Here is a 26,074-nt window from a genome sequence, read left to right as displayed (position 1 = left end):
CACGGTCTGGTCCTTGTGGACCAAGCGTGTTGTTAACAAGCGGCGTACAAGGACTAGTCGTGGGTCGCCCAGAATTTTTATTCGAAATACTGCAAATAACCATCAAAAATAATAAAATTGAAATGTTTTAAGATACTATTTATCGATCGTAAAGAAAATGATTTGTTCAATACAAGGTTCTTATTATTAATTCATAACCTGAATTATATCATGGATAGAGGTTTTTCTAATTCAGGAAAAGATGTAAGATCTCGCCCTGAAACAGGTATGAGGTCTAATCGTGGATCGCCTATAATTTTTATAAAATGAGCTGTAAATAACTTTTAAGAATAATGAAATTTTAATATATTAAGATATTATTCATGAGTCGTAAATGAGATGGGGTTTTCCACCGAAGTTTATTAATTTATGGAATGAATCACGTCATGGATATAGGTTTTTCCGATTAATGAAAGGACTAGCAGAATTAGAGTACGCTGGTGGTGAGGGGCTGCTTGACGTCATCGCACGAGATGCAAAAGTGTCAGACTGTGCGCACGATGACGTTCTGAAATAGGTATGAGGACGAGTCGTGGACCGCCCAGAATTTTTGTGAAAAGAACTTTAAATAACCCTCAAGAATAATAAAATTGAAAAATTCTGAGCTACTATTCATTGATCGTAAGTAAGATATTTTTTCAATAAGATATTTTTTCGCAAGGGTCAGGCTGTGCGTACGATCTCGTCCTGAAACAGGTATGAGGACGAATCGTGGATCGCCCGGAATTTTTATAAATATAACTGTAAATTATCATAAAAATAGTAAAGTTGAAAAATTCCAAGATATTATTCATCGATAATAAATACGACGTTTTTTTCAAAACAAGGTTATTATTAATTCTTGGATTGAATTACTTAATGGATACTGGTTTTCCGATTAAGGAACAAGGCTAAAAGATTAAGATTGCACTGGTGGCGGGGAATTGCCCACTGTCGTCATCAGAGATGCAAAAGGGTCAGATTGTGCGAACCACCTCGTCCTGAAACAGGTATGAGGACGAGTCGTGGACCGCCCAGAATTTTTGTAAAAAGAACTGTAAATGACCCTTAAGAATAATAAAATTGAAAAATTCTGAGATAATATTTATCGATCGTAAATAAGATATTATTTCAAAGCCGTCATCACCATATATTCTCAAGGTTACGGCTGTGCGTACGATCTCGTTCTGAAACAGGTATGAGGACGAATAGTGGATCGCCCAGAATTTTGATAAATATAACTGTAAATTATCCTAAAAAATAGTAAGGTTGAAAAATTCTAAAATATTATTCATCGATAAAAAATACGATGTTTTTTTAATTCAAAGCAAGGTTATTATTAATTATTGGCATGAATTAATTAATGGATACAGGTTTTCCGATTAAGGAACAAGACTAAAAGGGTAAGATTGCGCTAGTGGCGGGGAACTGCCCGCTGTCATCGCCCGAGATGCAAAAGGGTGAGATTGTGCCTACCACCTCGTCCTGAAACAGGTATGAGGAGGAGCCGTGGATCGTCCAGAATTTTTATGAATATAAAAATATCAAAAAACAAAACATTAAAAATATTTCAAGGAATTCTTATGACATTTATAAATTTCAAGGGATTTCTAGGAATTTTAGAATAAAGAATTTTAATAGATTTCAAGGGACTAAAAAAAATCGTAGAGTTTTCCAGAGATATCACTCGATTTCCCAAATTACAGGATATTTTAAAAGATTTTGAGGGGTTTTATCAGATTTTACGGTATTTTAGAGGATTTTAAAGATTTCATTATTTCTGCAGGGCTTTTCAAAGATATTAAATATTTGAAGATATTTATGGGGATTTTACTAAATTTTTATGGATGTTCGGATTCCTTGGTATTTATCAATATTTAAGGGATTTCATAAATCTCAAAGGATTTTCCACCAGTTAAAGGGGTTTGATTTCTTTTACAAATTTTCAACAAATTTAAATAGATTTCAAAATTTTTAAGTGTTTTCAAAGGATTTCTTATAATTTCAGAAAATGGAAAGTGATTTAAAGAAGTTATACAGGATATCAATGACATAAAATATTTCAAGGGATTCTATAGGATTTCTATATAACTTTAAGGAATACATTAAATTAAATTTCAAGGAAATCTTGACGATTTCTAGAGATTTCAGCCATTGAAACTATTTTACTATAATTGAGCACCTCGATTCCAGCACGGGACATAACTCGCTAAAGTTGAGGGGGGGGGGGGGGCTGGCAACTAAAAATCGCACTTTAAAAATTTGATTTTTGAAAAATGCGTTCTTATCGAAAATTAGATTACGTATCTTTTCTCCTCTGACGAAAAAGTTATATCTATTATAGTTTTCGAGATAACCATGATAATGATGTTTTTTTCTGAAGTCGATTTGTAATTAATTTTGGGAATTTCGCTCGTCGTCACATCTACAATTTTTGAAATTTTTTGATGAAATTTGAAGTCAATACTCTCTAAAGTATCCTTATAAAAATGATAGGAGCGAAAAGTTTATATTATTATTTCTAATAAATAAAAAAATTGTTTTCTAGGCTATTGCGAATCCAATAACTTATAATCTTCTATAGCTTCATTTATCGAGCGATGTTTGAGAAAATATAAACTTCCTGCGAAGGAGTTGTTCAGAAAACTATAAGGAAGTTTTCTGTGAAAACCTTTTTTCAAAAAACTTAATAGGTAAAAAACTGCAAACGCAAAACTTGGAGCGCGCGACTCGTAAAAATCCATATATATGAGACGGACGGAACCACTCGCATTACCTACATTAGAGTCCACCTGTATGCCTGCTGCCTACAAAAGCTCAGTTTGCGCCCTTCAAGTTTTGCATTTACATTTTTTCACCTATTCAGTTTTTTGGAAAAAGGTTTTCACATAAAACTTTCTTATACTTAACTGAATAAATTCTCTGTAGGAAGTTTTCCTTTGCTTAAAATTCGCTCGATAAACGATACGATCGAAGATTATAAGGAGTTGGATTCGCAGTGGTCTAGAAAAAAATGTTAATTTGTTATAAATAACGATATAAACTCTTCGCTCATGTCATTATCCTGAAGATACTTTGGAGAGTATTGCCTGCAAATTTCATTAAATAATTCAAAAAACTGTAAATGTCACTAAAACAAGATCAAAAATTAATTACAAATCGACTTCAGAAAAAAATATCATCAGCATGGTTATCTCGAAAACTTTAATAAATACAACCTTTTCGCTAAAGGAAAGAAGATGCTCCATCTAATTTTCTATAAAGAATGAATTATTCAATAAGTTGAAGGAAATGAATTAGAGGAAATGAGGGGCGGGTAAAAGGGAAGTAAGGGAAAGTGAGATTGGGAAAGTAAATGGCAATGACCATATTGAAAATGAGGGAGAACTGAGTAAAAATTAGGGATTGGAAAGTAGGGAAAATGAGGGGCGGAATATAAGAAGTAATAATGGGAGGGGAGGGGAGTAGTATAGTTTTAATGACTAGGGAGGGGAGGGTAGATGAATATTAGGGAAATTGGGATAAATTAGAGGAGGGGAGAGACACGGGGGAAGTGAGAAGAGGGTATTGAGGGGAAATTGGGGTAGGATAAAAAGAGAGGGGAGAGGTAATAAGGTAGTGTTTGTTAGTAGGTCAGAAGGAAGAAGTAAGGAAGGGAACAGAAGGAGATAGTAGGGGAAGTGGGGGACAGTAGAGTTAGGATACGTGGCAGAAGTGCGGTGTGTAGGGGAAAGAAATTCTGGAAGAGGAAGGTTTGAATTACTAATTTCTTAGCTCTAAAATTTAGAAAATGAATATTTTTTTAATTGATTTTGGATCAGTGTCAGGAAAATAAAGTTTTCTTTCTCTAATTCTTACTTTTTCTTCTTACAAAAAACAGTTGTTATTTAGTTTTTGCGTACATATCAAAAACCAATGAACATGAATAAAAAATTATTTACCAGGAGCAACGAGATATAAGAACACCGGAGATCCTTCAGTTGTCTGAAGTTCTTCCAAAGTCGAGTCGTCATTATCGGACAAATTTTTTCCAATAATCCATCGTTGAATATTAGTCGGTATTTCGAATTCAATAAAAATTTTTGCTTTCAGCTGTGCAACTGTCATATTGTTTGGAACCTGTACAAATTTCAAAACTTTTGAAATCGCAGTATGAAGTTATGGTTACTATTATAATGTAAATAATAAATTGAATATTACCAGGAGTGGTATTGGCCCTTGGTGACCTTCCTTATCTTCGATGTACATATTAACATTAATAATTCCTCTTGCAGTAGCCGCTCGCTGTCTAATCATCGAGCAATGAATTTTTAATTGTGCAAGTTCTTTAGCCAACATAGCAGCTTGCTGATGATTTCCAGAGGCAATTGCAGTTTCTAATTTTTTTAACAATTTATTAACAGCCAACGTATTCATATTTTGTTTTCGAAATTCATCAACCGGATCTTGTTGAATTTTCCCTGTAATACAAGGATTATGAATTAGGTCAACAGTACAGAATTCGATGACCAACAATTTTCGGAAAATGGGTTTATTGCAGAAAAATGCTTAAAAAATAAAAAAAATGATAAAAATATTTGTTCGAATTCTCATTTTTAATAGACCAGTAATAAAAGAAAGTTCAGCCGTCCGTTCGTTGTACTTTTTCCAAGGTGGGGAAGTAAAGGGTAATGGGGAGAGGATAATTGAGGGGAAAATGGAAGAGGAAGAGTGCAGAATGGTGACTAGGGAAAGTGAGGGGTAACGAGAGGAGTGTGATTAAGGGGTAAATAGGCGAGAAAGAGTGTAAAAAGTGGATACTAGGGAAAATGAGGGATAGAGAGGGAAGGGTAAATAGAGAAAATTAGGGAGGAGACGTAGGAGAAGTGAGTGTAAGTTGTAGAAAGTAGGGGAAATGATAAGGAATGAAGGTGATCTTGGGGGGAGTGTGAGCTATGGCATTCATTATGCACTCCATTAATTTTAGAAAATAGTAACTTCTTAAGATTTACAGAATTAAAAGATAGTTTAAACAAATGAAAAGCGTGTAAATAATGGTAAATATCCTTAAAAAAATGCATTAATTTTCACATTCGTTAACATTCTGCTCTAAAAATAATTGTGCCCTTGGAAAACATCCGATGACTTTTTCGATTTGAGAGATAAAAAAACTATTAAAAAATAGAATTGACTTACATAAGAATAGGAAAAACTTTAGGTAAAAAATTGTTTTATTTGAAAAGGTGAAAATTTAAGAACTAAAATTGTTTTTAATATAAAAAAGAAAAAAAATTAAAATAACGAGGCTTTATACCGAAAAGACGGAAGATATAAAAACTAAAAAACTTTTTTATTTTTTGACAGATAAATAATTTTAAAAATAATAGAATGTTTTTTACTAAAAATTGAGAAAATTCTTAGAGAAAAAAATGTTTGGACCTTAAAATACAAAACAAATTGAAAAAAAAACCCGCAATTTTTACTGTTGTAAGAGGGCAATTTTTAGAAATATTTCATTTTTTATTAAAAATGAGAAAATTTATTCCTAATTAATTTTCCACCTTAAAAGAAAAACAAATGAAATAATAGACCACTTTTCTACTTTTTTATTTGAAAGACAAAAAAATGTTTAAAATAATGAATTTTTACAATTTTCGACTTTAAAAGGGGAAAGTTAAAAAAAAGAACACAATTTTTAATTGAAAAATGAAAATTTGTTAAAATAGCGAATTTTTTACAAGAAGTGTGCTAAACTTCTGCATTTAAAAAGGGGAGATGGAAAAAATAGACAATGTTTCATTTGAAACAAAAATATTTTAAAAATAACGTATTTTTTCCCTTGAAAGTGGAGAATTTTCCAGTTTTAAAGGAAGAAACTTAAAAAGTGTACAATTTTTGGTCTTGAAATAGGAATATAAGAAATTGCACCATTTTTTATCTGAAACATGAAAAATAAAACGAATAAAGAAAATTTGTTACTTAAAAGTGGAAAAAATGGTTAAGTGAGGAATTTTTATAATTATTTTTGGAGTTTTTAATGAAATATTACAAAACTTTTGTTAAAAAGTATCAAATTAATTCAATTTTGAAAAGTTTACTGGTCAAAAATGTAAATAAGGATCACCCTATTGTCCATAGCCATCAGAAAAATTATCAGGGTTTTAATGCAATTATATACTTCTATTTCTTTAATTTCTATTATTTTCTAAGAATCATAAAGAAAGTTTGAGAAGTCAGAGAACACTTAGAAAAAATTTCTTAAACCAAAAATAACAGGAACTTCTTCAGAATCCTACAAATGAACAAATGAACTACAAAAGAACAAATTGACGTGTTTCTGTACAGGGACCCATGCCTTAATTTAATTCTCAAAGGAAACTTGACAAGGACCTATACTCGACCAAGTTCTCGTTGTCGGTTTAAGTTCCATTGCAGGGTCATGTACGGTTTCTTTGGTCAAATTCCCGCACAGGAACCGTCCAGATTACCTGTGCAGGTTAGTGTCCAGGATCCTCCGAGGTTCCTGTACAGGAATCTGGGGAAAGTAAGCTGAACATGATCCTGCAAAGAAAGCTGCATGCAAACTAATCCCTGAATGATTCTGTACAGGTACCTTCATACAGGGATTCGAGGCGAGGGTTCATGTACAGGAACTTGTTCAGGAACCTACAGATGATTAAATTAACTACAAATGAACAAAAGAACGTGTTTCTCTACAGGAACCCGTGCCTCAATTTACTTCGTAAAAGAACCTATGCAGGATCTGATACTCGATCATGCAAAGGTTCCTCTTTCCATTGTAAGATCATGTACAGTTTCTATGGCCAAATTCTCTGTCATAGGAAACGCAAAGATAACCTGCGCAGGTTCGTGTCGAGAAACATGTCCAGTAACCTCCAAGGTTCCTGTAAAAGAATTTTCAGCTGGGCAATATTTTTATTTACTCACCTGACAGAATTAATCTTTCTTTTTGACCCGATCGAGGGGAAACCAAGTAATTATTTTTTTGTGCTTGCTCCTCCTTAATAGATCCGCAAGACTGAGTTGATGCAGATTTCGGTGGAGGTACCACAGCATTAGCATAAAGAGACTGTTCAATAACATTAGCATAAGTATTTTCCTGAGAAGATTTTTTCACAATTTTAGTAGCTTCAATTTCGGCAAAATCTTTGGGTCTTATCAAATGAAACTGATTTTTGATCAATTTCGTTGCACTATTCTGTTCTTTAGTTTCCACGCTATTAAAAAAAATTTCCCGTTGCATTGGCAAATTAATTTTACGCACGTTTCCACTCGTTTGTACTCCGGAGGATACTTTTTGTTTTCTCGGGACTATTTCAGATTTGAGCAAATCATCTTTTTTTAAATAAGCAGAAAATGAACTTTCACGAAAAGTGCTTGTGGAAGGTTCATTATTTACTTTTGGAATTTCCGTCTCATTTAGAACCTTCTTTAGCTTGGAACGTTTAGGTAAAGAATGTTTCATTTCTTTGAGCAGTTCCTTCAAATCCGTTGTTAGAGGATCCTCTTCAGTATTCAATACGAACATTTTTCCTTTTGGTGACACTTGTTTAGCATCAAATTTAATTAATGATGCTTCCTTGTTGCTGAAAGCTTTTGTTGATTCATCAAGAAATTTATTTTCTTTCGCCGCTTTTTCAGATTCTATCGTAAAATCTATAATCTTCGTTACTTGATTCGTACTATCTTTATTAGTTTTTGAATTTTCTTTGTATTTCATGTTGTTACTTTGCAACTCTTTATCGATTTCATCGAATATCGTGTCTAGCTTTCTACTCATAGAGTCATTTTCTCGAGTTAAAACTTTATTGTCGCTATATGGAACTTTTAGGGGGAATGAATATTTCCATATGTTTTCATTTGATGTTCTATCAGATTTAGATGAGGTCGTAGGTTTTTCATTTTCATCTTCTTTTTCTTCTGGAATATTATCTGTGGCAGCACTTGCATCTTCATAAGGTCTCTGCATCTTTCCTATCTGATTATCACTTCCAGTGAATTTCTTTTCTACTTTAAAATCCGATTTTTGCTTTGCAGAGTTTTGATGTGGTAAAAAGTATCTGGAAAGATCTTTCTGTCCTCTATTGTCAATCCAGTCAGTTTTAGTCTCTCCTCGAATCTGATTGTAATCAAATTCCCTTCTCTTTTCGGTTGGAGAACTTTTCGTAAAAAAGTTTGAGTTGACACTAACTTTCGTTAAATTACTTATTGCATTAAATTTCGAGATCAAAGCACGAGTCGACCGTTTAGGTGAACTTTCCATTGTAGATGTTACCATATTCTGAACAAGTTCTTCATTTACGGCGATTTTATCTTCCAAGTCTATGAATCTATTTTGTAACAATGTCGATTTCGCTCTGGCTTGTTCTTCCTGGAAAATAGCAGCAGCTTCTTTGTCGAGTTGGCTGATGTTGGTCAGAATTGAAATACCTGATTTCCGCTTGGCTTCTCTCCTCCGATCTTCTGAACTTCGTTCCTTACGATGAAAGAAGCTCAGCTTTGAAGAGCTCTCACAGGAGGCCATCGCAGTCGATGGGCCAGATTCTTCTCTATTCTCGGTTAATGTCGAATTTCTTATGTCTCCTTTTTTCGCAGTACCTTCGCGGGAATTTTCGAAAACACTACGTTTGTACCAAGGTCGCGGCATCCTGCCGAGAGTGCTTGTCGATAAAGACACAATTTGTGAAACCTCAATATCTGAGGATGCCTCGCCAGAAACTTTTTTGCTACACTCACTAGCACTTTTATTTTCTCTTCTAGGTAACAAAACTCCACCTCGTAACATCAACGTATCGGTTATCGGACAAGTTCCAAGATCATCGATTCTACCATGCATACCAGTGCACTCATCAACTTTTAAATTTGGCTTTTCCGGAGGTCGAGGTGCGGGCCTTCTTTTGCGTCTTCCAGTTTTGATTGTCTGTTCGACATTGGTAGTGTTTGGTTTGAAGTCAGGAGGATTCGGTGCTCGGCGCTTACCCTTCACATGAACCTTCTTTCCTTTTACAGAACTCGACTTAACCGGGACGGGAATGTTCCCACAGGACTTGAAAGAGTTGGATGGTTGTAGAGAGTACCTTTCGATGAAAAAAGAAAAAGAACGATTATTTGTAGAAGAGGTTAAAAATGAAAAAGCAGGAGATGAGAGAACTGATAGCAGAAAATAAAGAAGGGATTAAGTTTGTAATTAGAGAAGATTATAATCTGAAGACAGTAGTTAAGGGAAGGTTGATGAAAATAGAGAAGAGAATTCAAAGGAAAGAGAGGGAAAGAAAAAATATAGTGGTAAAGGGCCGAAGATTAGGGAGGACGGAACCAAAAGAAGGAGTGAAAGGGCTGAAATTGATATGCTGGAGTATCCCATTTGATCCCATTTGATGTCTGGCACGTTTTTGTGATATTTAAATTTTCCAAGTGAGATATATAAAAAGATAAAATATTAAGGTAAAAGAATAAGTCGTGGAGCGCTTTGAGATATCCAAATTTTTTTCTAGCAGAATATGTCGACATAAAACATAAATGGGATGAAATTGAACGTTCCGGAATTTTTTATTGGTACTATAGAGGTTATGAGAAGTGTAGGGTACGAAGGGCGAAAAGGAGAGAAAATTCTTTGCCATGTTAAGGAAGAAATAAGCATAAGTTAAGAAATAGCAGCAGCGGAAAGAAAGTAGGGAATAAAACCTGAGCTATCAAAACAAAACGAAAAACTTTCAGAATAGAACAATGGATGATATTCTACTGGAAATGTGACTAGACGAAAAGGGTTGCGCAAGAATTACAGGAAGGTTAACAAAAGGCCACTGATGGTAGGTTCAAAATTCAAAGAGGAAGAATAAAAAAAGGAAGATGAATAGGAGGAATGGTAATGGGAGGAAGGAATGTATAACAGAAAAAGATAGAAAAGATATTAAAAAAGAATTAATAGCAGAAAAGGTAAAGATGGACAGAGATAGTTGCAAGATAGTGGATATGTTTCTTAATAGAGATATGCAGGAGAAAACAGAAGATATGAGATAGGAGAAAGTAAAGAAGGGATTAATTTTGTAATAGGAAGAGATTTTAATTCATGAATACGCATTGAGGAATGTAAAATGAAGAAAATAATAAAAAAGAATGACAGCAAGAGAGAGAGAGAGAGAGAGAAAGAGAGGAAACAAGAAATATAGTGATAAAGAATCTAAAATTTGAGGGAAAGGAATTGAATAAAAAAGTGATAGTGCTAAAAATAATAGATACGAAGGTGGATATAGAGGAAGTGAGAAGTATAGGAAATTAAACTGGATGAGGAGAGCAAATGGTTTAACATGGGAAGAATGCGGAAAGGGCCGAGGCCAGGATATTGAGATGGTAAAATTGAAGTTTTGTTTTGTTTATTTGCTTCTGGAGGTCTATACCTTTTCTAATGGATGAAAAGAGGGAAGAGAAGGGCACGCGGAAGAAAAAAACGAGAGAAGAAATACCGAAATTGTTATAAATAATAAAAGATGGCAAGGAAAATTGTATAGATGAGATTCTGAAGTTTGGTAATATGGAGGGAGAAAAATAAATAAATCGGGATAGAACGTGATTTAAGTATGTGAGAATACATACAGGGGGTAAATTGTGGGATTGGAATGAAGAAAAAAGTTAGTAAAAAGATGACGCCCCTGTCAATTCACGCAAGGGAAGCAAATAGGAAATAATAGAATACAAAGAGGGGCAAGAAATTAAAGAAAGTAATAATGGAGCATATGCTATTGGGATGTGTCAGACTTAAAAAGAAAAGATAAGTAATTAGTGAGAAATTTGGAAAAATGGGTGGTGATACTAATGATGAAGGTTTAGCCAGATGCATAGAAATAGAAAAGAGTAAAGGGAAGGTTACCAAGAGGTGAGAGATGACAGGTTGAAAATGAAAAGAGGAAGAATACTAAGACATATTAATGAGAGAAATGGTAATGAGTGAATTCCTAACCTTTCCTTAAGAACAGAAAAGGATAGGAAACAGTTGTAAAAAGAAAAAGAAGGATGAGTAGTTGAAGAGATAAAATAGGAGGAGAGAGGTGCAAGATAGCAGAGATGTATGGAAACAGAGATATGCAATAGAAATCAGAGGATCAGGAAATAGATGGTGAAGGGAATGGGGAGGGGATCGAAGAAGAGAATCCACAAAAAAGATACTGAATGGAGAGTAAAAAGAAATTATTAAGATCTGAAGGAGAAAGGATGTTAAGAAAGATCAAGAACTTATAAGTGGATTGTATAGGTTTGGATTACATTCTCTTAATATTCACATTAGGGCGAGAAAAAAGTAATAGCAATAAGGATAAAAAATAAAGTAAAGGTAAAAAGAAGAGAAAGAGTTAATTGATCAATAGAAGTAAAGCAATAGTTTTAGCACGAGGTAAAGCATGTGAACATGGAAGAGAGAAATGTAAGAAAAGATATAAAAAGTGGATAGGATGAGAAATGTAAATAGAGGAAGGAAGTAAGAAAGAAATTTACAAAAGGGAAAAGTGTCAGGTTCTAGACTTTGAAGTTTAATACTACGCCAAAATTTTTTCCTAAAAAGATAGATTGCTGAGTTTATAGTATTTTAGAACAAAGAATATAAAAACAAGAAAAGCCTAATAAGAAGGTTTGCAGTGTTGGAAAGTCAGATGAGAGAATATAGAAAGCTCACTTCGAGAGTTTAAAGACGGGGAGAGTGAAATAAGGATAAAAAAAGATTAAGAAAAATAGAGAAGAATATGATAAAAAAAGAGAGATTTAAGAAGACGAAATATTAGAGTTTAAGATTAGGGAGGAAGGAACTAAAGTGGAAGTACTAAAAAGCATAGATGCGAAAGTGTAGATGGCACTGTTGAAATTAAAGAAAAGAAGACATACGAGGTAAGTGAAGAAGAAAGAAGAAGATAGGGAATAGTAAAATAGGAAATAAAGAAGGCAAAAATAACGTGGCTTAAGTATGGTAGAATGAAGATATACGGTGGTATTGGGGACGGATGGGATGAGTCAGTAGACACTGAGGAAAATAAGAAATAGCTGAAAACAAAAGGAGACGAGAAATAAGAGAAGGGGTGAATCGAGGATATGCTACTGGAATTGAGTGTTCTTGGAGAGAAAGATTGAGGAATTTATGAAAAACTTGAAACAATGGACGGTGGTAGTAATGATGGCAAAGTGGCTAGGTGAAAAGGCATGGGTATAAGTAAGGGAAAACGGATCCAGGACGATAAAGAAAACAAGTTCAAAATGCAGAGAGTAAGAAATAAGATAGAGAGAGCAATTAAAGAAGGAGAGATGTAGATAGAAGGGAAGGGAAGAGATTGAAAAGTTACAATAAATGATACAAGATGACAAAAAAGGAATTAGTACCAAACTATTCACGAAAGGGATGGGGAGACACATTATGAATAAAGAAGAAGAGTACCTTTCCGTGATGTCCCTCTTTCGTAAAAAGTTATTGGGCAGTGTTGAGGTGACATTCGTGAATTTATGATTGCCCTTCTCAACAAGCTTTACTGCACCTTTTCCAAAAGGTCCTACATCTGGCCCTCTCGGAAAATCGAACTTGACTTGACCATTGCACCTCTGGAAACCATTTTGAAAAGCGAAGCTGCGTACAGTTGTAGTACTGCTGAATGTGTTGATGCTTTCATTGCTCGAAGAGGAGGAACTTTCATCATGGATGTTAGTTTTCCTGGAGCCACTGCGTTTTCCAATTTCTGAATCACGATTCCGGCGTTTAAACCACTTGAACAACGAAAACCGATTATTTCCTCGGGCAAAAGGTCTCTGGAGGGCCAATACTCCGGAGCCTATTTCTGCTTCCACGACAGAGGAGAATTCCTGACGCTTCCCGGCCTCGGCGCAAACAGTGTTTTGTACCATTCTTACTCACGCATTCTCCCTCTCTGCGCCGCAAATGCACCTCAACAGTACATAGTTCTTTATTTAGATTCACTCAAATGCAGATTCAACTTCCTTCCAGTGGGAACAACGATATAATATATATTTGTATATACCTACCATGAATGTGAATATTACTTGCCAGTCAGTCCGCAAAAGTGACCATCTTCGTCTTTTTTGGTTACATCTCCAGTCTGCCTTTCTGTAGTCTTTATTAACTTTTCCTTTGGCACCATTGTTACTTTAGTAAAAATTTTAAACCCTATCCATTGTTGCACTTCACGATGCGGAGGTCTTTTGGAACAGATCGATTTTCACTAGCAGTAGCACGTACGTGGTTGCAAAAAAACTGTAATTTTGTAGAGAAAGACTGTGATGTTGCTGAACTCGCGAGTCCACTATTAATAGGATGCTTTTCTCGGTGGGTTATTTTCAAGTCGCACTTCGTGTCCGAAATCAAAGCAGTGAAATACGTGGAATGAAAAATGATACTTTTGAAAAAATGTCTTTTAACTAACCAAAGGTCAGACTTTGTTGAGACGCATTTATTTTTGGATATGGCATTGAAAACTTTTTTTTAAACACTGCTAATTATAATGAAACATTTTTTTCAAATTCCTGGATGTCATGAAAGATTATGTGTGTGTATTAAGTATCCATTGATAAAAATAAAATCATTTGAATCGCGACCATTGGAACTTTTATAAACACATCCATCGCATTTTTAGATACACACATTGTTATTTAGGTCTTATTATTTATGAATCTGATACTTGAATTTTCAAAATTTTAGATTCGGTAATATTCAACGTTGAATTGTAAAAGAGTTCTGGAAGGCCTAAAAAGTTTAAAATTTTGGACTATACATAAATTAAATTTTATGAGCTCTAAATTCCTCAAATTTGAAATAAAAGTACTGCAGTTTCATAGAAAGAGATAAATTTTTAATCAAATAGTTGAATTTTTAACCAAAAAGATGAATTATTTTTTAAACAAAAATGAAATATTTAAACCAATTGAAAACAATTATTTTCAATAAAAAAGACGCATATTTTAAGAAAATTCCTTAAATTTTCAACCGAAGAGATGGATTTTAAACTAAAAAAATGACTTTAACAAAGTAGTTAAACTTTCAACCAAACAGTTGAATTTTCTACCAAGAAGAATTATTTTCTACGAAAAAATATAAATTTACAACAAAATACGTAAATTTTTTTACCACACTGTTAAATATTGAATTAAAATCGATCAATTTTCAACCAATAATGGAATAGTTACATTGTCAGTCGAAAAAACGGAATAGATTGATCTTCAAATAATAAAATGAATTTCTTACAAAGTATTTGAACTTTCAACCAATCAGTTAAACTTTGAATCAAAAAGAATAATTTTTATACCGAAAAAGACGAATATTCAACAAAATATCTAAATGTTTAAAAAAATGAATAATTTTTCAACAAAAAAATTAATTTCCATGCCAAAAATACGAATTTTCAACGAAATAGATGAATTTTTTGACTAAAATTTTTGAATCTTTAACCAAGAAATTAATTTTTTGTCAAATTTACCTTTGGTCGAAGTTATTGAATTTCGAAAGGAAAAGATTAATTTTTATACCAAATTGTTCAATTTTTAAGTCAACAAGACGAATTTTCTACAAAAATGTTCAAATTTTGAGCTTAAAATATGAATTTTCAACAAAGTAGTTCCCCTTTTAACCTTTTAAATTTTAATTAAAAACAATTAAGTGCGACCAAAAAGACGGATTTAATACAAAACAGTTGAATTTTCAACAAAGAAAGAGTTTTCACCCAAGAATAAAAGAAATTTGAACCAAATTGTTAAATTTTATACAAAACAGATGAATTTTGTATCCCAAAATAAAAATTAAAACAAGTTAATTTTGAACCCAAAAATTAAGTTCAAAAAGTTAAGTTCAATTTTCAACCCAAAAATGTGTATTAAAAATGTTAATTTTCAATCAAATAGTTTAATTTTGTGCCAAAAAAGTTAAACGTTCAACCTAAAAATCAAAGTTTTCAACAAAACTGTTGAATTTTGAACCAAAAAAGATAAGTTTTTAAATAAAATTGTTGACTTTTCAATAAAATAATTAAATTGAAAAAAGATAAATTCTCAATGAAAAATGTAATAGTTGACATTCAAAATGAAAATTACTTTAATTCTGAATGAAAAAAGTTAAATTTGGACAAAAGAGTTGAATTTTCATAGAAGAAAAATTTTGCAATCAGCCAAATAAAAAATGATATTCTAGACAAAAAAGTTTTTAATTTTCACTAACGAATAGTTGAATTCAACCAAAAAATACCAATTTATGAGAAAATAGTTTATATTCTTAAACGAAACAGATTAATTTTTTACCAAAAAATATTAAATTTCTAACAAAAAAGAAGAATTCTTCAACCAAAAAGACAAATTTTCGACCAAGAAAGATTTTTCAACAAAAACAGACATAATATTTTTAACTAAATGGTTGAATTCCCTTTCTAAAAAGAAGTATTTTTTACGAAACAGGTGAAATATTTAATCAGGTAATAAATTTTTAACGAAGTTGTTGTAGTTTTTAATAATAGCGTTAAATTTTGCAACAAAATAACTGAGTTTTCAAGCAAATAATAGGATTGTTCACTAAAAATATGAAATTTCAATGAAAAATGTAATAGTTGATATTTAAAAAAAAAAGATATAAATTTCAAATTTAAAACAATTTGCCCAAAAAGACCAATTTTCTATAAACTAATTCAGATTGTTACAAAAATAGTCATCTTTCAACATAAAAAGACATATTTTCAATAAAACAGCTGAATTTTTAACTTAAAAGATGACTTTTTGAATGAATTGCAGAATGTAAATCTTGAATTTAATTTTCAAACTAGGATATTATCAATTTTTTTCATTTTTAATCGTATTTAAAAAAAAAAACAAATTTCCAAAAAAGTGCATTTTTGAGAAATTTGTTAACCTGCATAATATAAACAAATTTTGAAATCACTTAATATTTTCAAACTTAAAAAAAAATCTTTGGAGTATAAAAGTAGCTTCTCAAACTTCCTAACCGACATAAAATTATTGACAATTAATATTTGGCTTGGCTATAAATATAAAACATTTAATAACAAAAAAGAAATTACCATGTTTAATTTACTGTTTTAAAAGGTTTTAAAATTTGAAATTTTAAACTCTCTAAATTAGATCATGGTCCATTTTTAAGTTGTAAAATTGCTTCATTTTAAGTTGAAAAAAAGTTTAAAAAACATTGTAATAAATTCGAGCAATTTAATGGTTTTTGAGAAAACTCATATCAGAAGTTAAAAAGAATAAGTTTCTTCTTTATTCCATATATTACAAATAATGAAAAAATGAAAAACATATTACCTGAAAAAGAAAATTAAAGAAGCACATTAAGTAAAACTTCAAATTTCTTTATTTTAAAAACATTAGTTTCTACTTATTAATTTCATTTTTTGAACAATTTCAAAAATTTTAAACTGATCCCGAAGAATGTTATAGATTATAAATTAAACATTATTTCCTTTTACATTTATCGACTGCTCCATACAATATGGAATCAAATTCAGGAAAGGCCATATAGAGAAACAAGTTGTGGTTATTCCGTCCAATTATTAATTAAATTTTGTTGTACAATTTAAAAAATTGTAAATTATTCATTATTTTGTTGCAAGAATTCAAACTGCCAAACAGTAAATTTGTGTTGATATAGAAGGCAACACTAACCTGACATTTCATACAGAACAACCGTAACTTATTTCTTTATACAGAGTCAGCTGAACTTGATTCCATGTTCCATGGAGCAGTCGTTATGTGTTTTTAAACTCGAATCAACAAAATAATGAAATTTAATTTTTAACTATGGACGTGCGGTTTCATAGACCGCACGGTCCTGATACGAGTATGTAAGTCACTGGGTTCCTCTCCCCCTGGTCTACCTCGAAGCCACCATTATTAGTGGCGTTAGTTTTAGTTGTGCTTTTACAGAGGTAGTTGGATAACTTCTGGTCATGCGTATCATTAGTGAGTCATATCAACTGAAAGCTCGTGGTGGTCCGTGAAACCGCACGTCCATAGCAGCGTCACAATTTTATATTTATGTTTCAGTTTCCTTCAAGGTATTCAAAATGCAGGATATCACACATAAAAAAACTTAAACTTGGTGCAGATACCCCAGAGTACGGAAACGCGGCCGTCCCAGATAACTTTTACGTCCCGATTATCCTTTATTTAAGCAGAAAGTGACAAATTAGTAGGGACGTATAGAGGAGCTGTCTCCTAGACCGTATTATGCTCCCGATATGTGCGGAGCAGGACATCTAGTCGCAAGGACAAGTAGTCGCTGGGACATCTAGTCGCTGGGATATCTAGTCGTAAGGACATCTAGTCGCCAGGACGAGTAGTCGCTGGGAAATCTAGCCCCCGGGATATCTAGTCGCTGGGACACCTAGTCGCCGGGACATCTAGTCGCCGGGACATCTAGTCGCAAGGATATATAGTCACCAGGATAACATGATCCAACAAAGCATGGTCCTGCCAGGCGCAAGTAAAAAAAAGTCAACCAATCAGATTCAGCACCCTAGGGCACTCGACCTTTCTGACATCTTGAATCGAGTGCGGCAGTTGGCTTCCCCTTCCATTCGCGCCAGTGCAGTGAGTATGGTGGGGGGCGTCAGTTCACTCCAAGTCACTCGAAGTCGAACGTATTTGAGCATCGAATTGGCAGGACCATGGTTTGTTGGATCATGCCAGGATAAGTAGGCGCTGGGACATCTAATGTACATTTGTCCATAGCACTCAGAAAGTCAAACAATTTATCAATATGATTTTTTTCTATAAAATAACAATGATCAGAGTGAGAGCATTTTCAAAATCCAAAAAAACAAACTAGAATGAATATTTTAAGCCAAACAACGCATGGTATGAAAAAAAGTCAAAAAAAGAAAAACGTTTATTTTTGAGAGCAGTACAAGATTATGATAACAACTTTTTTAATTTGGTCGAAAAGCTGAAAATTCCAAATTTGATCGTACCAAAAATGCTTAAAACCATATTTTTTCAAGATTTCAAAATTCTATGTACGATTGTTCATAGCACTTTGAAACTCAAACAATTTATCCCAATGATTTTTTTTTATAAAATGAAAATGATCAGAGTAAGAGCATTTTTAAAATAAAAAAAAAAAAAACAAACAAATTAAATTAATATTTTAAGCCAAACAACGCATGATATGAAAAAAAGTCATGAGAAGAAAATCCTTCATTTTTGAGAGCCCTACAATACCATATTATCATAACAACCTTTTTAATTTGGTCGAAAAGTTGAAAATTCAAAATTTGGTCATACCAAAAATAATGAAAAGTCCAAAAATTTCATTTTTGGTCAAACTATGCAAAATACGAAAAAAATGAGAAAGCTTAAATTGCGCGCCCTGGAAATATTTACCAATTTTTATTAATCACTTTTCGATAGGACGCGTAGTTTTTGTTTTTAGTCAAAAAAAAAAACAACATTAAAAATAAAATAATAAAAAATTTGTCGACCAACGACACAAGCTACGAAAAAAATAAGACAAAACTTTTTCATCCGAAAAAGAGCTACAAATTTTCCATAATTATTTTTTATAGGATGTGCAATTTTTGTTTTATACGTAAAAACCATTAAAAATAAAAAAGTTAATTTTTTGACAAACGACACAAGCTATGAAAAAATAAATAGACACAGGCTAGGAAATAAATAAATAGACAAAATTTACGCTTTCAAAAATACCGAAAACTCATTAAAATTGTTTATGAATAATTTTTGATAGGGCACGTAGTTTTTTCTTTGGTCGTAAAAAATAACATTCAAAATAAAAAAATTTAATTTGTTTGAAAAAACGACACAAGGTACGAACTAAATTTAACAGACAAAAGTTGTTTGCCTGAAAGGATCTATAAATGTAGCATTAATAATTTTTAGATAGGACGAGTCGATTTTCTTTCAATCGTAAAAAATAAGATTAAAAATTAAAAAATTAAATTTTGGAAAAAAGGACAGAAAAGTCTAAGAGGACATAGGATCCTATATAGGATGCTATACAGGTTCCTGTATAGGACCTTATATAGGTTCCTTATAGGACCATATATAGGTTCCTGCATTATACCCTATGTAGATGCGCAGTAGTTTCCCTTTAATCGTAAAAACAAGATTAAAAATAAAAAAAATGAAAACAAGGAAATAAGAATTAGTATGATTCAATTTTGATGCATATTATGAATTGTGATGATATAAATTTATTTAAATGATACATGTTTCAGCGCAGCTTCGAATGCAATTTAAAGCAAAATAAGAAACAAATATTGAAATAATCAAAATCAATACAATTTGCGCTTTATTTTGCAATATCTGAATAAGCACTCCAAGCCAGAGTTGCATAAAAAATGTATTATATTTGATATAAAAGTGTTTAGCATAATGTAGAAAAGTTGATATTTCGGATAAAATCGAGTGCGTAGCACGAGATTCGTGATGAGAATTTGTTTGTTAAAGCCAAAAGAGCTTTAACAAAAGAGAGTTCACAATCACAAAATTACAGTTGTCGATCCGTTGACATTCGATTTTAAAAGACCTGCGCACGAATGCTGGAGAAATGCAAAGACAAAGCGTGGAATGTGAGGGCCATCAGTCGCGCGCCGTAGGTGCGCTCAAAATCAGAAGATAAGCTCTTTTAATAAAAGAAAATTCACAATCACAAAATTACAGTGGTGGATGTTTTGTGTCTTCATTTTAGATGTAAAATCGATCGCGAAGCGCGAGAACCAATAGTCGCGCGCCCTAGGCGCGCTCAATCTTGCGAGCGCAGCGAGCCCCGCGCGTAGCCCGCGATGAGAATGTGCCCTCGGAGCGAGCAGATTTTTTATTTTTTGACTGGCATATCGCGATAGTTTGTTTCTCTGGGTAAGAAAATACTCTCCTATTTTGGATAAGGCGATTAATTTTAAGATAGATATAAGAGCATAATTGTACCTGTAAACATTTTTTGTAAAGATTGAAAACATTGTTGGACATTCCTCGTAAAAAAAAAAAAATAAAAAATATATAATGGATGGGAAAAAATGTTTAACCTGGTAACCACAAGAAATATTTTAAAGAAAAAACTTTAAAAACCCTGGTGGAAAAATATTTACAAAAAACTAACATCATTTCTAAAGAAATCTACAAATAAATACAATCAATTACAACCAAAACTACAGGAAAGTACAATTTTTTATATTATTCAAACAAAGTTGGTACTTTGTACTTTATTATATATTGTTATATTTTATTGTAGTTTTATTTTTCTACAAGAATGTACGAAAAAGTACAACTGCAAGAATCTACAGGAATTCGATGTATACTTGAAATGACGGACGTTAATATGAATGGGATTAAATAATTTTTTTTCTGAATTTTTTGTTGCCTAAATCATTTAGCAAAACAGAAAATGACATTTAGTCGGAAAAAATTTGTGAATTTTTTAATTTTTAGGGGATCAACTACCCTTACACACCGCCCATTATTCAGGCATGCCAAACACAAGTTTGATTGTCTATATTTGGATTTTTAAAAACGTAAACAATCTTTTTCTATCCCACGAATGATAGGGTAGGTCATCATTTTTGGCAGGACCCCTAAAAACTACCCTTATGGTATGCAGATCTAAATATTAAAAATCACAAGTTTGATGGTCGATATTTAAAAAATTTAAAACATAAAAAATCTTCTTATTTTATAATACAAATTATAGGGTAGGTGAGAATTTTTTGCAGGCTGAGGCCACGGAAACTTTTAAAAAGGAAAAATCTCCGGCTGGAGATCCTTTTCCGAATCTATTACTTCAAGTTCCCGAATCCCAGATATCTGGAATAAGATTCGCGGCTTTCGACACAGGCTTCTCACTAACCCTTCTCCATTCACTTCCCTGGTAAATCAAGAAACATTCAAAATGATGGGAAAATTCATAGACAAATTTTATGACCACAGCTCACCCCCCTTAAACCTACCCCCCGCCCACTCTTCGGGACTCGCCGCCTGTCCAAGCTACAATTAACGCCAACTCCGATTGCATTCCAAACTCTATCGTCTATATATTCCTGAGTGAAACCTTCAATATTCAAGAGTTACATCTTGCCATTGCCGCCTCTAAAAGCACGTCCTTCTCGGTACTAGATAAGATCAACTTTCAGGTTGCTCAAAACCTTCCAGAAAATATTCTGATATATCTGTCAAACATACATAACCTAATCTTGGATGGTGGTTTCTTCCCAGATCACTGGAACAAATTCTTAGTTTTTCTAATCGTAAGAATAGATCATGTGCTGACTGCCTTCTCATTTTCTTTACCGAAGTACACACAGCATTTGTCAATAACTCATACACAGCAGTCTTATTTCTAGATGTTGAAGCAGCTAACGGTAGAGTCATCCCTGACATTCTAGTCAATGACATGACTAAATTGGGTGTTCCAATTTAGGGTGATCCAGAAGACTGCATCTACATCTTGCAAGAAAGTTTGGTCATCCTTCAACATTTTCTAAAATCCAGAGGCTTAAACATCTTTATTAACAAGTACAAACTCATGACCTTCACTAAAAAAGAATCCCTCCCATTTAACTCATATCTCACACTAGACAACCAAATTATCCTCCCTGTACTCGAATCTAAATTCCTAGGCATTATCTTCGACTGGCACCACACTTGGGAACCCCACTTCCAATCTCTCATTCTACGACTAGAATCAGTTATCAACATTATAAAGTTTTTGAGAGCGACTTGGTGGGGCTCAGGACCAAAAGCCTTACGAATGTTATATCACTCTCTAATTAAGTGTTTTAGAGTATGACTGTCAAGCCTTGTCTATTTATCACACCAAAATGTTCGATAAAATTTACAAACTACAAAATAGAGTTTTAAAACTGATCCTTGGTTTCCGTATTTCCAACCCTATACGAGTAATGTTTGCGGAACTGAAAGAACCCCCATAAATTATCTCCTTAATTACTCCATTCAATTTGAAGATCCCAACATTGACTTTAAGTTGGGTGAAAAACTACAAAAAAGTCCTTATCCAAATTTAGAATTTAGAATCTTCATAAAAAACAACCATAAAGATGATTGCCCTTGATACCATACTAAGTGAGAAACTTTCCCCATCAGTTATCTGTTCTGACTCCCGAAGTGTTCTTTCTTCCTATCTTAACTCTAACAACCTGAAATGTAACTCCTTCTACACCTATCAAATTAGGAACCTCTTCCATCTAGCTAAATCTAAAAACATTTCAATTTACTTTAACTGGATTCCTGGTCATGAGGGAGTCTTTAATAATCCGATTGCAGACAATCTTGTCAAGCTATTTTGAATTTAACTTCACCGCATTCCCTAAACCTTGGTTTTTTAACACCAATTTAAGTAGACGAGATATAGTTAACATATCACGCTTTAGAAGTAATCATTAAGCCCTGGCAGATAGCCTTGCCAGAGTGAACTTTACACACTCCTTCCCATGTCCATGTGGAGACGAAACAGAGGACATTAACCATGTTGCCTGGGCTTGCCCTCGTTTTATAGACCAACGGAAAATGCTCGAGAAATCTCTCATTAAATCAAAAAAGTATCCTCCTTTCTGCGTGGAGACTTTTTTGTATAACCCAAATAGCCATCCTACTCAGTTAATTATACAGTTTCTTAAAAACTGTGACTTGTGTGTCTAGAATAATCTATATCTATCTCTTATATATTTGCTTTCTTCTTTCTTCCTTTTTTCACTATCTTAAAAATGCACAGCTTTCTCTCTATGCTTTGAATCTCATACCTTAAACGGTTTCCGAACCCCACGAAGATGTGATTACTACATGTTCACTCTTCACAATTTGAAATATCGCATAAACTGCAAGCTTACTCTACCGCTACTCCATATATTGTAGGTTATTATGTTCAAAACATAAGTTAAAAACTTCCAAAGCGTGTTGACATCGTTGACATAGCAACCGCTAATGCGCATGCGCACGGAACCTCCCGTGGGTATCCTTTTGTGGCAAACATTAACGAATTCCTGGACGCTCGTGGTTCCATTGCCCATTTCCAGTAATACTACTCCTTATTGTTCCTTCGTGATATTAGCTTAGAATACATGTAGATTATTATTATTTTTAACATTTTTCGCTGAGAGTGATGAACAGAATGGGCCAGGACTAGACCAATGCTGCACCAAAGTTGAGAAAATTGTGCGGCTAGATCAGCTATTTCTTTCATTAGCATTTTTTTGAAAAGGAATGTACCCAAAAAGGTTCTATACTATAAGATTTGACAAATATGTTTGTTTTTCATCGTTTGAATTTAAAAGATAGGCCAACCTACTGCCAGTAGTCCTCTTCAATCAAATTACCAGGCTAGCTCAGCCCGCAAAATGTGTTTTGACCTGAATGGCTTGTGGAACCGTCTGTTCAGAGGATCATCATTCGATATTGGCACAGTCACGTTGGCAGTGTTACTATCTATCTGTATTTTAACTTTTTCAAAGGTATTCGGCTGATCCGCTTTAGGAGCCATAAATGGATACAAATGTCCAAGTCGTAATAGTCCAATGGCATACTCATGATTTATTTCTTTATATGTTGCTACAAAGAACAGGTCTGTTGGTAAGGGCTCTGGTACACCTAGATTTAGGAAACTTTCGTAAAAATGAACGTGGACTTGTAAGGGAAGAGGATGAACTCTAGAAGGTTTACTTCGCCTAGACCATTCTGCAAAAAGAAAATATAAAGAGGAAGTTTATTATTGTATAACTGATTATTAAATAAACTAGAAGTATTTTTATTTCCTAATATCAAAAACATAAGCAAGGTAAAAATACATGATAACCTATTTTTAAATATTAAGACTTTGAAATTTGTTTGTGCCGCGCACAACAGTGGTGAAGGTTGACGGCTAAAGGTTTTTTCTAGAACTATGGTATAGAGTACTGAATTGTTGACAGATACAGGAAATCATTTCATTAATTTTTTGTTTGTTTTTAACCTACTTTTTAAAGGAAAAGGACAATCAAAGTGGGTTTTTAAATTTAGTTTCACTAAAGAAAGTAAATGATTTATTCCTTTAATTGCGTTGCAAATGAATGTATAAAACAAACTTTTTTCATTGTTAATTAAAAGAGTTAGAAAGGTGTTCTCACTAAAAACTTAGTAGTTTTCCACTTAGGAATAAGTTTGAAAAGCACTCTACGCTGGAAGAAAAATGGCTATTTTCATTTGATGCTGATGAAAGGGTTTATTCTTTTCATACAAGAAAAAATTTTTTGAGGTTTAAAATACAAAAATGCATTATTTAGTGTATTTTTTCGCGTCTTAGAGACGCATCGATCCGTTTTTTACCCACCAATGCCGATTAACGAAAAAATTGATGTATTCGATTTATTTGAGAAAAATCCGTAATACTGAAAATGAAAAAATTAAAATTAGATTAAAATGAAATTTAAAATTCTATTTAACGCCCATTAATCATGCTAATGTATCGAATTCCTGAAAATAAAACGCAGAATCCAACGACTAAATTTGGACAACCACCATAAAATGCCCCTACTGTCATTTAATAAAAAAAGAAAAGAAAAAAGTTTTCCCAAAAAAGAAAAAAAAAACTTTCTGGACAAAAATAAAAAAGAGGAAGGAAAAGTCAGAAGTCATCCAACAAAATCCGATTCCTCCTATTTTTTTTTATTTCTTTCGTCTTTTTTAATTATTCAAGTAAGGGTTAGCTTGCAAATCCGCTATAAACCCAGCAAAAATATCCATCATAAACACATCTGAAATAGAGAAAGTAAAAGAAAATGAATATTCATTAAATCTCACTGTTACATATAATTAATGAAATGTTGTAATAATAATATAAAAATAATATAATGATAATGTTGTAATTTTGCATAGAGAAAGTAATGAGAGAAAAAGAGAATTTATGAAAATGCTTTATATTAAAAAGAAAAAGAGTTATCTATTAATTTAAAAATTTATTTGGATAAATTAAAGAAAAGTTATACTAATATGATTAATTATATTTAATAGTGAGATTTTATTAATCTTGATTTTCTTTTATTTCTCCATTTCTGATGTGTTTATGATGTATATTTTTAGTGTGTTTATAGCGAATTTGCAATTTTACCGTTTCTTAATTTAGGTATCAATGGGAGCGCATCTTTGTTTCTTTGCTGTTCCTTTGTTATAAAAATAAGAAATAAAAAAAAGAAAGTAGGGGATTTGGTTGGTTGCCTTCTAATAGTTTCCCGCTATTTTGTTTTTATCAAAAAATTTTGTCTCCTTTTTTAGGTACTTTTTTTCAAGACGGTTTTTTTTTACAAATTACAATATGAAAATTTAATTAGACCATAAGGGTCTATTTCTCAACAAAATATAATTCTTAAGATAAGAATGAGTGAATTTGCAAAGGAAAAGAACCTTAGAAATAAAAGGAGTTTAAAATGTAAATTTGACAATAAGAATTTTTTTACAACAATGCTAATTATAGGTAGTTGAATGGCAATTCATGATGTTAGGATATTTATTATTAAGATTAAAAAAATGACTCTGGAGAAGAGAACAATTTTTTTTGTTTAAAACTGCGATATAAGTTCCTAAATTTTTTTCTATTTATAAAATGAAGAGCACATTATACTCTTTAAATCTGAACCAAGTGAGAGAATGAATATTACGTGGTTGCTGGGTAATCATAATAAATCTTTACCCGCGGAATGAAATTTTTGCGCAGTTAAAAATTCGAGATTAGCCTCGTGCGTTTATTTTTATCATCATAATCATTCTCTGAAAAAAAATAAATATTAGACTTTCGTAAATTAAGTTGAAAAATGAATTATTTCTTTTTGAATTTTAACATGTAGGACATTTTCTTTGATTGATATTAAAAGAGGTTAAAATTGCTAAAATTGATGGAGCCTACAACAAAATTCCAGCCTTTTCCCTTTGGTAAATAAATACCTGTCTGAATTTAAAAAAAAATCTAACCGATATCTTTCAATTATGATAATATTAATAAGAATTATTTTCTTTTTAATAATGTGTAGAAAATAATTCATCTAAATTATATAATTTTATTATTAAAAAAATA

At 32.4% G+C, this 26,074-nt stretch overlaps 1 protein-coding gene across 5 annotated transcripts in view; it reads right to left on the bottom strand.

Moving 5' to 3' along the window:
• LOC117167791 overlaps positions 1-22,833 on the bottom strand; it is a 42,524-nt gene extending 19,691 nt beyond the window's left edge. The window contains exons 1-6 of one of the 5 annotated variants that reach the window (XM_033352979.1): positions 22,776-22,807; positions 13,029-13,354; positions 12,434-12,934; positions 6,946-9,095; positions 4,219-4,478; positions 3,960-4,137 (exon numbers count right to left, since the gene is read on the bottom strand). In XM_033352979.1, the coding sequence (XP_033208870.1) occupies positions 3,960-4,137; positions 4,219-4,478; positions 6,946-9,095; positions 12,434-12,894 (3,049 nt within the window). In that variant the 5' untranslated portion in view covers positions 12,895-12,934; positions 13,029-13,354; positions 22,776-22,807. Of the gene's footprint in view, positions 1-3,959; positions 4,138-4,218; positions 4,479-6,945; positions 9,096-12,433; positions 13,355-22,775 lie in introns of all 5 variants that reach the window. The other 4 variants (XM_033352978.1, XM_033352977.1, XM_033352981.1 and 1 more) reach the window with 4 other exon arrangements.
• Positions 22,834-26,074: the final 3,241 nt, after the last annotated feature.

This window comes from Belonocnema kinseyi, chromosome 2, assembly GCF_010883055.1.
Source record: "Belonocnema kinseyi isolate 2016_QV_RU_SX_M_011 chromosome 2, B_treatae_v1, whole genome shotgun sequence".
Taxonomy (NCBI): Eukaryota; Metazoa; Arthropoda; class Insecta; order Hymenoptera; family Cynipidae; genus Belonocnema; species Belonocnema kinseyi.
The sequence above is the reverse complement of the archived record's forward strand: the minus strand, read 5'-3'. Positions and strand labels throughout refer to the sequence as shown.